Source organism: Aphanomyces invadans (genome assembly GCF_000520115.1).
Source record: "Aphanomyces invadans strain NJM9701 unplaced genomic scaffold supercont1.40, whole genome shotgun sequence".
Classification (NCBI taxonomy): domain Eukaryota; phylum Oomycota; class Saprolegniomycetes; order Saprolegniales; family Verrucalvaceae; genus Aphanomyces; species Aphanomyces invadans.
This window is the reverse complement of record NW_008580185.1, coordinates 48,550-60,005: the sequence shown is the minus strand read 5'-3', so window position 1 is coordinate 60,005 and position 11,456 is coordinate 48,550. Positions and strand designations below refer to the sequence as shown.

The following is an 11,456-nucleotide window of genomic DNA, read 5'->3' as shown; positions in this document are numbered from 1 at the left end:
TGCTCATCGGATGCTCAATTTTATTCAGTACCACTCTGTCGAGTTTTTATCAAGTTGACTGTAATTGTCCGGCACGATTTGGCGCAATAATCATCGTGAAAAATTGACTCAAACATCGATACCCCAAATAATCCATGTCTATTGTTTTCAAACGATTTTACAAATATTAGCGCCAAACATTGAATACATGCCCGATTTAATCGCGGTACATCACAACTTGTTTTGCGCTGACGACTCGATTGCTTCGTTGTGTGCTATGGTGGCGAATCCAACTGATGAACGATCTAATCCTGTACATCGTTCGTCTAGAATATATATATTGTCGACCCTGTGAAATATTTCCTGGTGAGATTTAAAAAAATCACGTGATTTCGCCAAACGAAATGCCGATTTGGCCGACGTGATATGCACCACCTTTGTCCGGCATAGGCGTCAAATCCGGTCAAGTGTCGTGCAAATCATCTATAACAATAGGCTTGTCGCCAACGATTCCAACTGGAATCGGCGCGTTTTCGTCAAAGGAAGCGAAAGGTCGATCGATCTGGACATGCTCAGGACGGTTGTTAAGTTCTGATGATCGGAAGGGAAAATGAACTCCACGTGTTTGATATTTCTTATGTGGAAACCTACAGACAAGCGGATATTTGGATGCTTGTATCCTTTCGATTGTCCGTACAACTCTCGCCCAATGTATCCGGGTTTTTCGCTTCTTGTCACAGGAGAAAATCTGAAGCACCTTTCCTGGCACTTTAACGAAACAATATCTTTCAAGTTCCAATGGTATAGTGCTGCCGTGAAGCGTAATGGGCAAGTAGTTTGGTCCCTGCTGTCACTCGCTGTGACACAAGTTTACTCATCACGTGAATGGCGATTTCACGCCAAGTTGTCGCCACAAAGGACGTGAGACTTGCTTCCAGAATGTGGACCATTCGACGGTCGTCTTGAAGTTGTTGTGTTTTTTGTAATGGTGTCAATTGAATTCTACTATATTATATTAAGTAAATGTTTTGAATGTACGAGACAATTCGATTTTGCTTCAAATCCTTGCAAGCCAGTATCATGAGCGCATGGACGAGCAAGCTGCGTGCCAAGTAGCTCCGTGAAAATCCTGTTGTGTCTGCATCGGAGTAGAAGGTCGCCATAATCAAGTGAACCATTGCCACGTCGGCAAAATCGCCCTCAGCAGTTTAACGAAATTTTCTAAATCCAGCCATAGCCACAATACATACATTGACACTATACAAATTACAAGAGAATTTTCTAGAACCACTGCGATAGCATTTCGTCGTTCCCTGTATGGTAACTGGGTCGAAGCGAGCTTCGTCGAGTGACGTGGAGTTTGGGCAGCGAAGCAAGCGTCAACACGATCACAGCGCAAGTATAAACAGCCTCGTGGACAAGGAATCGTAACAGCCCAATTTGTCTCTCTGGAGGGCATTTTTCGCAGTTTTCAATCTACGGCAATCGCACCGATTGGGATAGTTTACTGACCCAGGTGCAGGATGTGGTCGCAAAGACGAAGCAACACGTCGAGGGCAGCACCTCAGATCACTAGAGAGTCTGCCCAGCAATGCCATGGTAAAACCTATTAAACGTGTCTGTGCAGTTACATTGGAAAAACGGCCTGTAACGGTTCACGTCAAACTGACGCCGGTGAAGCGGAAGTTTCACCGTTGGCGCACATCGCTTGAAGCGATGGACTGGGAGCCACGGACCAACTGCCACGGCTACACGTACTATTATCACGTACCCACCGGTACATGGGTCTCTTGGATGCCGTGGGTCGCCTGACGCGTCATCCATCATCCAGGTGCCATGCAATGGACTTGTCCAGACGAGAACTCGCTGGCAGGGGCGGATGAGCGTTCCGACGACGAAGAAAAGAGCGCAGTTGAGGTGTCTGTGCAAGAGTCGGACTCGAGCATCAGTAGCAATGAAAGTGACGTGGCCGACGACAGCCCCGCGAATCGACTACTGGAACTAAACCCAGTTGGCATGTCGAATGCCCCCGAGCACATGCATCGCGTCGTGCTCGACACATTCGTGTGTACGGTTCCATCTTCATGACGTACAAATGGCAAATGCACGATTTGTAGGGCTCCTGCGAGAAGTTTGGCAAAGCCACGTTGAAATCGGCCAGTTCGTTGCCGCGTCAACGCGAACGTTGCTGAGAACAGTGACCCCATCGCTGCGGCACTTGCTTTCGCACGGATCGTCTCCACCTTCTCTTCACGTGTCACCGTCGATCCCTGCAACTTTCATTCCTGCAAAATCCACAGCTACTCCGCACGCGGTCCACGACTGGTCCACATCGGTCGAAGTTCGACCAGAAATGCCAGTGTAATGGCTCCTGAAGTGAGGACTTTTTCTCTATGTCTTGTGGTTCACAACGTCATGCCTTCAGTCGTCCAGCAGTGCTCTGGGGCCTACTGGCTGAATCGCAGTGGCTTTCGATGCGTTCGGCGCAACGCTAGTTCAATGCCGTGCTCGATTTGCCCGATCCCAAAGCCCCGCATCCAGCGTTTTGCACATCAATTCCACAAATTTTTCCAGGTGGTCGATCGATTACAGACAGGAACACACCGACTTCATCTTTGAATTTCACAAATTGGGGACATTATGCGCAAGGTCACGTAAACGAATGCCGCCTTCGCAAGTGCCGCGACTTGAATTTGACTAGGAAGAGAAATCGCACCGTAGCCAGTGACCTGGGTACTTCGAATCATGAGAGACCGACACCACTAGTAGAGCTTTTCTGTTGGCGACGGGAAGGAAGCTGGTCGATCGATGAACTGGGCAATGGCATGGCCCGCCGCCACCGAACCCACGAGCCACACAAATGGCCCAATGTAGGGAATTTGCATCAGATAGCTCAGCGTGAATGAAAACCCAAACAGAATCGCTTGGTGCTTGGGCCATTGGAGGATTGAGGCGTCTGTGATTCAAAGATTCATGGTCAAAATCCGCTGTTCTTCGTAGAACTTGGAGCCGCCACCAGAGCATAAAGATTGCATTCAAACGAAATTACGTACAGATTTGGTGAGAGTCCCTGTTTGAAATTGCTTGGGCTTTCAGCGCAGGCAGTCGATCCACGAACGGTGTGAAGAGCTCTCGTGCTATCGCTCTAAATGCATCGCGTTACACAGAGACACACGGACGCCACCCACTCTCACCGTGCATCAAACCAGAGCCGAACGAGCTCCAATGCGGTCGATCGCGTTCGTGAAACCAGGTACAGAACCAGCAACGACAGCGCAAACACAACTTCCATCCGCCGGACTCTACCGACCTTCCTGAGCCAAATCGATTCAGATCTTGAAAGTAATGTACTTGAAGCTGAAAGTCACCACGGCAAATAGACCGCCGAAAAACGGAGTAAAGACCAACGACCCGGTGCCCAATATCAACATCAGCACGACCCGATACAGCGTGAACTGCACCACCGACAATGCATATTCCCACGTAAAATAGTCGACGTGGATCTGCAGCGCGTCTTGAGGGATTCGTTTCTAGGAGATGCATGGTGCGATTGTTCTCGAGGGTTACCTTTGCAAGGGTTGACGCGAGCGACGGGCTGCGAATGGCCACGCCCATCATGAACAAGCGCTCAAAGAGTGCTGGGTACAGATACCGACTTGCGGCAACGCACAGAAAGGGGACTGCTGCTATGCTTCGATGAAGGGCATTGCTTAGCCCGTCTTTAAGTCTACCGTCAACACATAAAGCTGATGAAAGGGGCACACAGGCAAAGCGTACGACGTAAGCCCCACGAGCCAGAGGAACACGCGGACTGGAAACACCATAACGTGCGCAGCAATGGCAATGGCGAGCGTGCTCAATAAAATCCACAGAATTGGCCTGCTCACGTCATTAGACCAGACGCAGACGGTCCTGGAGTTGTCGGCGATTGTACCCGTGATACGACCGGCGAAACTCGGCGTGGAACAGCGCGCGAATACACCCTGTACCTGCATGCACAAGTAAGCTGGACGCATACACATTCAGGCGGTGCGTTCACACATGCCAAGTAACTTCCATACGCGGCGTTGATGGCGTGCTGGGGCAGCCGTGATGGCATCGCAACCGATTTCGATCAACCCAACTCGACGTCGACAAAACCTGTGTCGAGACTGATGATCCATTCATTCCTCGATGGAATGTGTCGCTTTTTTAATTCGCCCCAATGGTAAGCGAATTAGTATGGGTATTTTTACATTATGTTTTAATTAGCTTCCCCATTCCACGTAGGATTCGGCAGGACGTCGCGGTGGACGGCGCATTCTCGGCACATGGATGCATGGCCTTGTCAAGTGGACGCTGGATTGCGAGTGTTCATGCAAAGGAATGGTGGAGTAGCGCTGTCATGAGCGAGGTATGTCCGGTGCGGCGCAACGTGGTCCTTGGTACGCGAATCGTGGACACTGAATGCCACGACGAACGAGTTCGGTCATCAATAGCGACCTCTATTTGAGACCAGGAGTCGGCTTGCCTGATACACCATCTCGAATTCATGCTTAGCGCAATAGATGCACCGCTATATGTTGCATAGGAGGGCATTCTGGCGGTGCCGATAAAACGGAGAAAACAACCACCACGACTCCCCCACCGTGATGGAGCGACCTCAACAACAAGCTCAAAGTTACACGTGTTCAATGTGCTGGACCATCATATGGACCAGCGACAGCCCGGTGGCGACCCCAGACGAATCGTTCTCGTCTGGATATACATACGCGACGGGCACTTGCTGGTTTCGACGACGCTGAGCCTCCCACTGCGACGTCCATACGACTTTGTCGTGGTCGAGTACACGCTCGAGGCCTGCAAAGTTCTTGTCGGGGTCTTTTTCCAAGAGCCAGAGTTTGAATCGGCGCAGGGCAGCGCCTCGAAGTCGCATGACGGGTGAGCCGGCGGTGGCAGCGGCCATCACGTCAAACCCTCCATCATTCATTCTGTCGCCGTCGAGCGCGTCGAGCCAATTTCGACACTGGTCGTCCATGCGAAGCAGGCGCGTCTGGCCCAAGTTCAGGTCGTTCATGAGGGGCCGCAACATGTCGTGCTGCAAGAGGAGGCGGAGGCCGCCGAACACGAGCGGCAACATGGACGTCAAGAAAGACAAGTCTTGTGGATGCACTTCAATCGGATACAAGCTGCCGTTGGTGGGTGGTGCGTCCCACACCACTGTGTTGTGCACTTCGTCCACCAAGTACAAGTACATCGGTCGCGTTTGTGTGATCGAGCCGACGACTCGCGCAAGGGTGTCGCCGTGCAGCGTCCGCTCCGACACCGATTTGCAGCACGCCAGAAACGTCTGGACGTGTTGATAAATCGATGCTTCGACTTCAGACGATCGCGTTTGGTTGTCAGCGTTTGTCCATGGCATCCTCTCTGGAAAGACCGCAAATGACGTTGGGACGGTCGCTTCGGACGCATCAAACACGCCACGGACCACCGATTGCTTCAACGTCGTCAGCTGCGTGCGCGCCGTCTGGATGAGGTGGTCGGTCGTTTGCGCCGATTCCAGCAACAGATTCAACCGCGCCTCGACGTCGCGATGCGACGCTTGGATGTCTTGAAACGCGTGGACGACTGCCGTGGAGGCGTGGCCAGGCTCGCCCGTCAGGAATGAATGGTCCAGAACAGCCGCCGCCGACACGCGCGATGCCGGGTCGACCACGAGCAAGTGCTTGAGCAAGTCCTGCGCGTGTTGGTTGGCCACTTGCGACTCGATGCGTCGACACAACTTGGCATCCGACCACGTCGCCGCGATGTGGATCGAGTCGGCGGTCACGTCCTGATTCACATCCGTCGGCACGAGCTCTTCTCCCGACACCATTTGGAACAACATGCACCCGAGTGCCCACATGTCGATGGCCGGCGTCGCCGCCACCAGCTCGTACGGCAACTTGGACGCGTCCGCGTCCTGGCGATACGATCGAACGACAAAGTGGCCCTTGGGCTTGACTTTGGCCCACAGCCCTGCGTTGTCGTTGAAATGCTGTTCAAACGAGGCGTGGGCCGCTGCATCCGGCAGGCGATAAAACATTTCTACGCCATCCAACACGCACATGTCAGTCGCGACCGGACTGAGTTCGTACCGGGGGGAGCAATGCCCGAGCTGAATTTGGCGCCGATCGGGTCGTTGACGTGGGTCGCGGCATCGAGATCTATGAGCTTGAGAAGCCCCATGACACGCAGGACATTCAACTTTTTGACGTCGCCATGCACCCAATTATTGCGGTGAAGATGGTGCAGTGCAGTCGCAACTTCTCGGATGATTGCTTGGACTTGATGTTCCGACAAGCGCTCCTTCATAAAGATGTCTTCCAAGCTCCGATCGCCCGCCGGCATCACAACCATGTGGCGATAGTCGGCCATATCCACGTTCGAGAGGCGGGACAGACGCAACTGCGCAATGTGGTCGGGGTAATCGTCCGGCAACGCCATCGGCGATAGCCCGAGCACGTATTTTGAATCGAGGTGCAAGCGGGTCGCCCGTTCTCGCTTGCATTCGTCCGCGTTCCGCATGAACTTCAACACAACTTTGATCTTTTTCCCAAACGCTTGGTCGCAGTAGTGCAGAAATTCGCTCTTTGTCATTACGTCGTCGGTGTCTTTGGCGCACAGCTCAAACTCTTTTTGCCAACCCAACTACGCACGGCACACGCAAGTCAGGATAATTCTCGCCGTCAGCGGATCGTTTCGACGACACGGCAAACACTTGCGGATGCAAGCATGGCCACCCGCACCCTAGACAACCCATCGACGGGTTCACCGTGGAAACGATATTGAATGCATCCACTTCGCACCACACACGCTGTCCGTTTCCGTTTTCAGTGGGCAAACTTTATCCACCGTGAACAAACGACGATGGTCATGGCAACAAGCACAAAGGGATCGACACAGGCGACAGACGGATTGCAAGTCGAAGTACCGATAAACAGCCACCACGCAAGGTGCAAGCGAATCCGATGGTAGAGGCATACCTGATGCGCAACAGACCGAAAGTCCGAGTGTTCACGGCCGAGCGCGGCATTGGCATCGTTGAATCCATTCAAGTCGAGAGTCCCGTCGTCGTCGGCACATGAGTCAAACACTTGGTCGCACATGCCATGATCGTACGCCAGAAGGACAACTGCAGTCGAACTCATGTGAACGGGGGGTCCATCCAGCAGCTCGTATCGCTTCAAAAAGTACTGTTGGGACGTCACAAAGTGGCGAAGCTCCATGTCGGCCGTGTCGATGGCATCGCGAAGTTGTCGATCCTTCGACTTGATCAGAGCGCGCACAATTTCCGTGCGCGAACACAGGGAAAAGTGGTCGTGGTCGAGCAGCGCTTGCACGACTGCATCCTTGGACACTTCGTCCGACACGGACAGGTCAGGGTCGAGAAACTCGACCCAAGAATACGAATAGTCTGGATTTATGTCGAGCGATGGCGGTGACGCGGTCGTCTCGATGCAGAACGGTAGGTCCTGCACAAGAAATTCCACAAAGCTCTTGAAGGAGAGGTACGGTGATAACAGGGGCAGGACGGTCTGGCCCTGGAGTCGAATTCAGTTGGTGCCATCGAGAATGTGGTCGTACATCCAGATCGAGGGCACATTTCCACTTGTCTGCTGGGACGTTGTTGAGAACGTTTGCCGCTTGCTCGTACTTTTGGCTGCTCAGTAATGCATGAAAGCACTATGACAACACGGCGACGTGAACCCTGTGGGTTGGCAGGCCGAGCTTGCGGCATCATCATACCTTTTCACGATATACGTCGTCCACAAGGTCGTGTGCCCAAAGCATATACACGGTATCCCACGTCTTGTTGGAGATGGCGAGCTCGATCGGCGTGACGCGATGCTGTTACCACAACGCTCAGCCACGTGTTCAAGGTAAAGGTGCGTACATACCCTGTTGTGAACCGTGATTGCATTGACATCAGATGCCTTTGCCGTCTGCAGTAACCGGTCCATCCTATTCACGTCTCCAGCGGCCGCGGCGGCAAAGATTTCCGCGCTCGTTGACGTCGCTGTCATGCGTGTGGTGTATAATCAAAAATGGTGCATTTTCTTTGGAGAATGTCGAAATTATTACACAAAATTTATTGACACGAGATCCAAAAATAATTTACACAGGATCTTCTGCACTGATATTCACTTGTACTCGAAGAGGTACAGCGTGGATTTTTTTTATCGTTTTTGCCCTCGAACACTGCTAGAATATTGCAAACACATTTATATTCGTTGCATGCGACGTCCATATCCTCGATCGACGCAAACCACCTCGCAGCTCTGGGGGCATCGTGGCGCTCGGTCCCGCACGTGCTCCTAGACGTATCAGTGCTGGAGCGCAGCATGGGATGTACTCTTGGCGCATGGAAAGCACTGACAACCTTCACGACCGGTACTGGCTGTCTGACGCAGTAGTGATGGTCCATCCAAGATGATCTCAGGAAAACGTGTGGCTGCACAACATGCACGGGTGTTCACAGCCACGTGATGTGCACAAAACGATTCGATGGTGGTCTAGGGGCGACGGCGGAAGGCCCACGAGTCTAGACACGCAATGCAGCTTGTACAAGTGACCTGGACGCACCATTACAACCCGTTCAAACCGCGATCTTGAAGGGTCGCGCCGACCACACCACCGTCGGAAGTGACGTGGGGCGCGTTGTTTTACAGTAATGTGATGGCATGTCCCACGCACCTCGACGAGATTGGATCCGTCGCCCGAGCCATAAATTCGAGTGTTCTCGTGTTGGACCTATGTCGCGGTGAAGCGGTGGCATGGCAGGGCGTATGCATGGCTGAATGCCACGAACGGGCTGCTTTGGCCTCCATGTACAACGACCATGTTGGGCCTTTCCATTGTTGTCAAGATGCGTTGGGCTAGCGGCCATGCTCCAGCCGGTCGTGGGGAATGAAGGTAGCCGTCCAGTTGACGTGTATGGTAAGATGAGCGAGCCCTTCGAGGGGTCCATGCTATCCTACGATGACTCCGAAGAGGAGGGGCGCAACATGGCCGCCCACGAGCGGGGCTATTGAAGGCGCCGGATTGAGGGAGGCCGTCAACCCAGTTGAGTGTGCTGGTGCACTCGCTCTCGTTGGTGGATGTTGCAGTGGAGGCAGTTGCACATATTTAAAATCCATTTGAAAACAGGACGCGGTTGTTGCGTGCTGGGAAATCCGGGGGTTTGTAGGGAATATAAAATATATGGGCGGCGAATTTTTTATCCTACATTGCAAATCGAGTGTATATGCTTCGTACATGTTGCAATGTTTTTCAAGAATGCGTGGAAGCGGGTTTTTAAACCACTTCGACCTCAAACCTCCATGTTGAACTGCATGTGGATACTTCTTCCTGGTGGCCATTCGCGACGCCGCATCATTGCGAAATTCCCATCCCCCATGACTCCGCCCAGCGCCATCTTTGCCGCGACCGTGAATGGAGACCTCTTTGCTCTCAAGCGCCTCATGGCCACGGCAGACGCTACAAGCGTGAACGCAGTCACTGTCATCAACAAGGTCTGAGAGGCTTCGTCATTGAAGGCCGTCACTGTCGCTGATGTAGGGCGTCTACACGCCACTGAGTCGTGCAGCTGAGTTGGGGAGGCAAGACGTGGTCCGGCAACTCCTTTCACACCCTCGCATCAACGTGGCACGGCCGCCGGGCATGCCACCTGTACGCTGTTGCGATCCAAACCAGTCGAAAGTGGTGGCAATTGACCAAGTGTAGGCGACCCCAACCGCATTACACCGAGCCGCCGCAAGTGGGCACGAGTCGATCGTGTCATTGCTCTTGGCGCATCCAGGCATCAACATCAACGCTGTAGCCGAGGTATTCGAGCCCTTCATCCACTTGCAACCTAACGAGCCACCAGCGCGATCGCGTCACCGCCATCGAACTGGCCCTTTCAAACAGCCACTGGGCCATCGTGCACATGCTCTGGCCAGTCGTGAACGACGACAGCCGCTACAAAGTACCGCGACGTCGCAACTCGTCACGATTCACAGTCCTCTAGTGCTTTGACAATGCCCTTGGGATGCGGCGTTACGAGCACGCCGCGGCGCTGCTCGGCCTGCCATCGTCCTGGCAATGCGACTTGACTTTTCGGGTGCGGCACCGCTCATGGCGTTCCCGAGGCGCCATCAAACCGTTTTGTAGGGTCGGTTGGTGGTGGAATACTTGGCCCCGTATTTATCCGTTGAGTGCTTGGTGGCCCTGCTGATTCGGGACCTACCCGTGGGCGTGCATCCCACGGCGCCGTCGCAGCTTGTGGACGTTCCTGACCATTCGTTTTCGTGGATGGAATTTCTTGCCCCGGACATGACGCTTCCAGACGACGTGGCCAAGCCCACCGTGGTCCGGGCGATCCTCGACCACCCAACGTTCAAGCAAGTACCTCGATCGGACTTGGTTCGGCGGCTCATGACGGCACGAGATCGCCACGACCGACCCGCGATCAACGCTGCCGACACCGACATCCGAGACTACATGACGGGCGAATTGTACTTCCTCGGTCGGTACGAGCTCTTGGATGGGCCCCCCGTCCACGTCAGTGCGACGGCCGTGGTCGTGCTCGCATACGATCACGGCATTTGCAGCCAAGTGTTCGACGAGTTTGCAGACGACGAAGGGCTCTTGGACTTGAATGGGTTTGTCGAGTGCAGCTTGACGCTGGGGCGGCTCCAAACGGGGCCGCGGTCGACACACCAACCTGTACGTGTGAATGGTTGTTCGCTTGCACGGCTTGTTGGTGTTTGGATCGCGCGTGCGTGTCCTTGGCCCTGGCACGTGCTCCGTCGACTGTGTGCTGCATCGCTCTGAAATTGCGTCACGTTTCAACGAGTGTACTCGCGCTCCCCCCCCCTCTCTTTTATGCATGGCCGCGCTGTGCGGTGGAATGCTGCGACTGACGCCATGGCCTTGTAGGGAGCGCAAGCTTGCGAGCGATGGGAATCTGAATTTGAAATCTGGGATGTCGACAGCGACGACGTCTTGACCAAGGACGAGTACCAGCGGTACTGCGACCAGACGTTTGGCAACAAGCTCCGAGTGGCGCTCAAGTTTATGAAACACGAAAGCGATTGGGCTCGTGAAGTCTGGACTCGCCGCGGCCTCGATTCCAAATACGTGCTCGGCCTGTTACCGTCGCATGTCCCTGCCGACTGCGCCGACCACATTGCGCAGCTCCAACTGTCGTCCATGTCGAACGTCACGATGGCGTTGTTTCGACACATGATTGTGCTGCCTGCTGCCGATCGGAGCCTGGAAGACGTGTTCTTGAAGGAACGGCCATCGATCGACGTGGTCATTGCGGTCGTCAAGGAGGTCGCGACCGCGCTGCACCATTTGCATGCCGACCATGGCCTGGTCCACGGAGATTTCAAAAAGCTCAACGTTGTTCGCGTTGACGACTGCTTCAAGCTCATTGATCTCGATGCTGCGACCCACGTCAACGACCCGAT

At 53.8% G+C, this 11,456-nt stretch overlaps 4 protein-coding genes across 11 annotated transcripts; 2 read left to right on the top strand and 2 right to left on the bottom strand.

Annotated features, from left to right (window-relative positions):
- Positions 1-1,637: 1,637 nt before the first annotated feature.
- H310_12496 (hypothetical protein) lies at positions 1,638-2,373 on the top strand. The gene is made up of 3 exons (XM_008879562.1): positions 1,638-1,756; positions 1,811-2,047; positions 2,097-2,373. Exons 1-3 carry the CDS (start codon positions 1,696-1,698, stop codon positions 2,342-2,344), a joined length of 546 nt encoding a protein of 181 aa, XP_008877784.1. The 5' UTR covers positions 1,638-1,695; the 3' UTR covers positions 2,345-2,373.
- Positions 2,374-2,539: 166 nt separating this feature from the next.
- H310_12495 (hypothetical protein) lies at positions 2,540-4,131 on the bottom strand. Of its 8 annotated transcripts, none has more exons than XM_008879557.1 (8): positions 4,021-4,131; positions 3,914-3,968; positions 3,757-3,858; positions 3,547-3,706; positions 3,331-3,482; positions 3,174-3,281; positions 3,033-3,124; positions 2,540-2,935 (listed from the first exon to the last, which is right to left on the bottom strand). In XM_008879557.1, exons 1-8 carry the CDS (start codon positions 4,076-4,078, stop codon positions 2,742-2,744), a joined length of 921 nt encoding a protein of 306 aa, XP_008877779.1. In that variant the 5' UTR covers positions 4,079-4,131; the 3' UTR covers positions 2,540-2,741. The 8 variants fall into 8 exon arrangements, with proteins under 8 accessions (XP_008877779.1, XP_008877782.1, XP_008877781.1 ...); XM_008879560.1 differs by having other exon boundaries at positions 4,025-4,131; XM_008879559.1 differs by having other exon boundaries at positions 3,914-4,131.
- Positions 4,132-4,601: 470 nt separating this feature from the next.
- On the bottom strand, positions 4,602-8,031 carry H310_12494 (serine/threonine protein kinase). Its single transcript, XM_008879553.1, has 6 exons — positions 7,899-8,031; positions 7,747-7,848; positions 7,585-7,683; positions 6,984-7,541; positions 6,096-6,648; positions 4,602-6,045 (listed from the first exon to the last, which is right to left on the bottom strand). Exons 1-6 carry the CDS (start codon positions 8,022-8,024, stop codon positions 4,640-4,642), a joined length of 2,844 nt encoding a protein of 947 aa, XP_008877775.1. The 5' UTR covers positions 8,025-8,031; the 3' UTR covers positions 4,602-4,639.
- Positions 8,032-9,395: 1,364 nt separating this feature from the next.
- H310_12493 (hypothetical protein) lies at positions 9,396-11,402 on the top strand (the record flags this gene model as incomplete). Its single annotated transcript, XM_008879552.1, has 8 exons — positions 9,396-9,512; positions 9,559-9,669; positions 9,724-9,825; positions 9,869-9,967; positions 10,010-10,102; positions 10,153-10,707; positions 10,921-11,267; positions 11,372-11,402. 8 exons carry the CDS (start codon positions 9,396-9,398, stop codon positions 11,400-11,402), a joined length of 1,455 nt encoding a protein of 484 aa, XP_008877774.1.
- Positions 11,403-11,456: the final 54 nt, after the last annotated feature.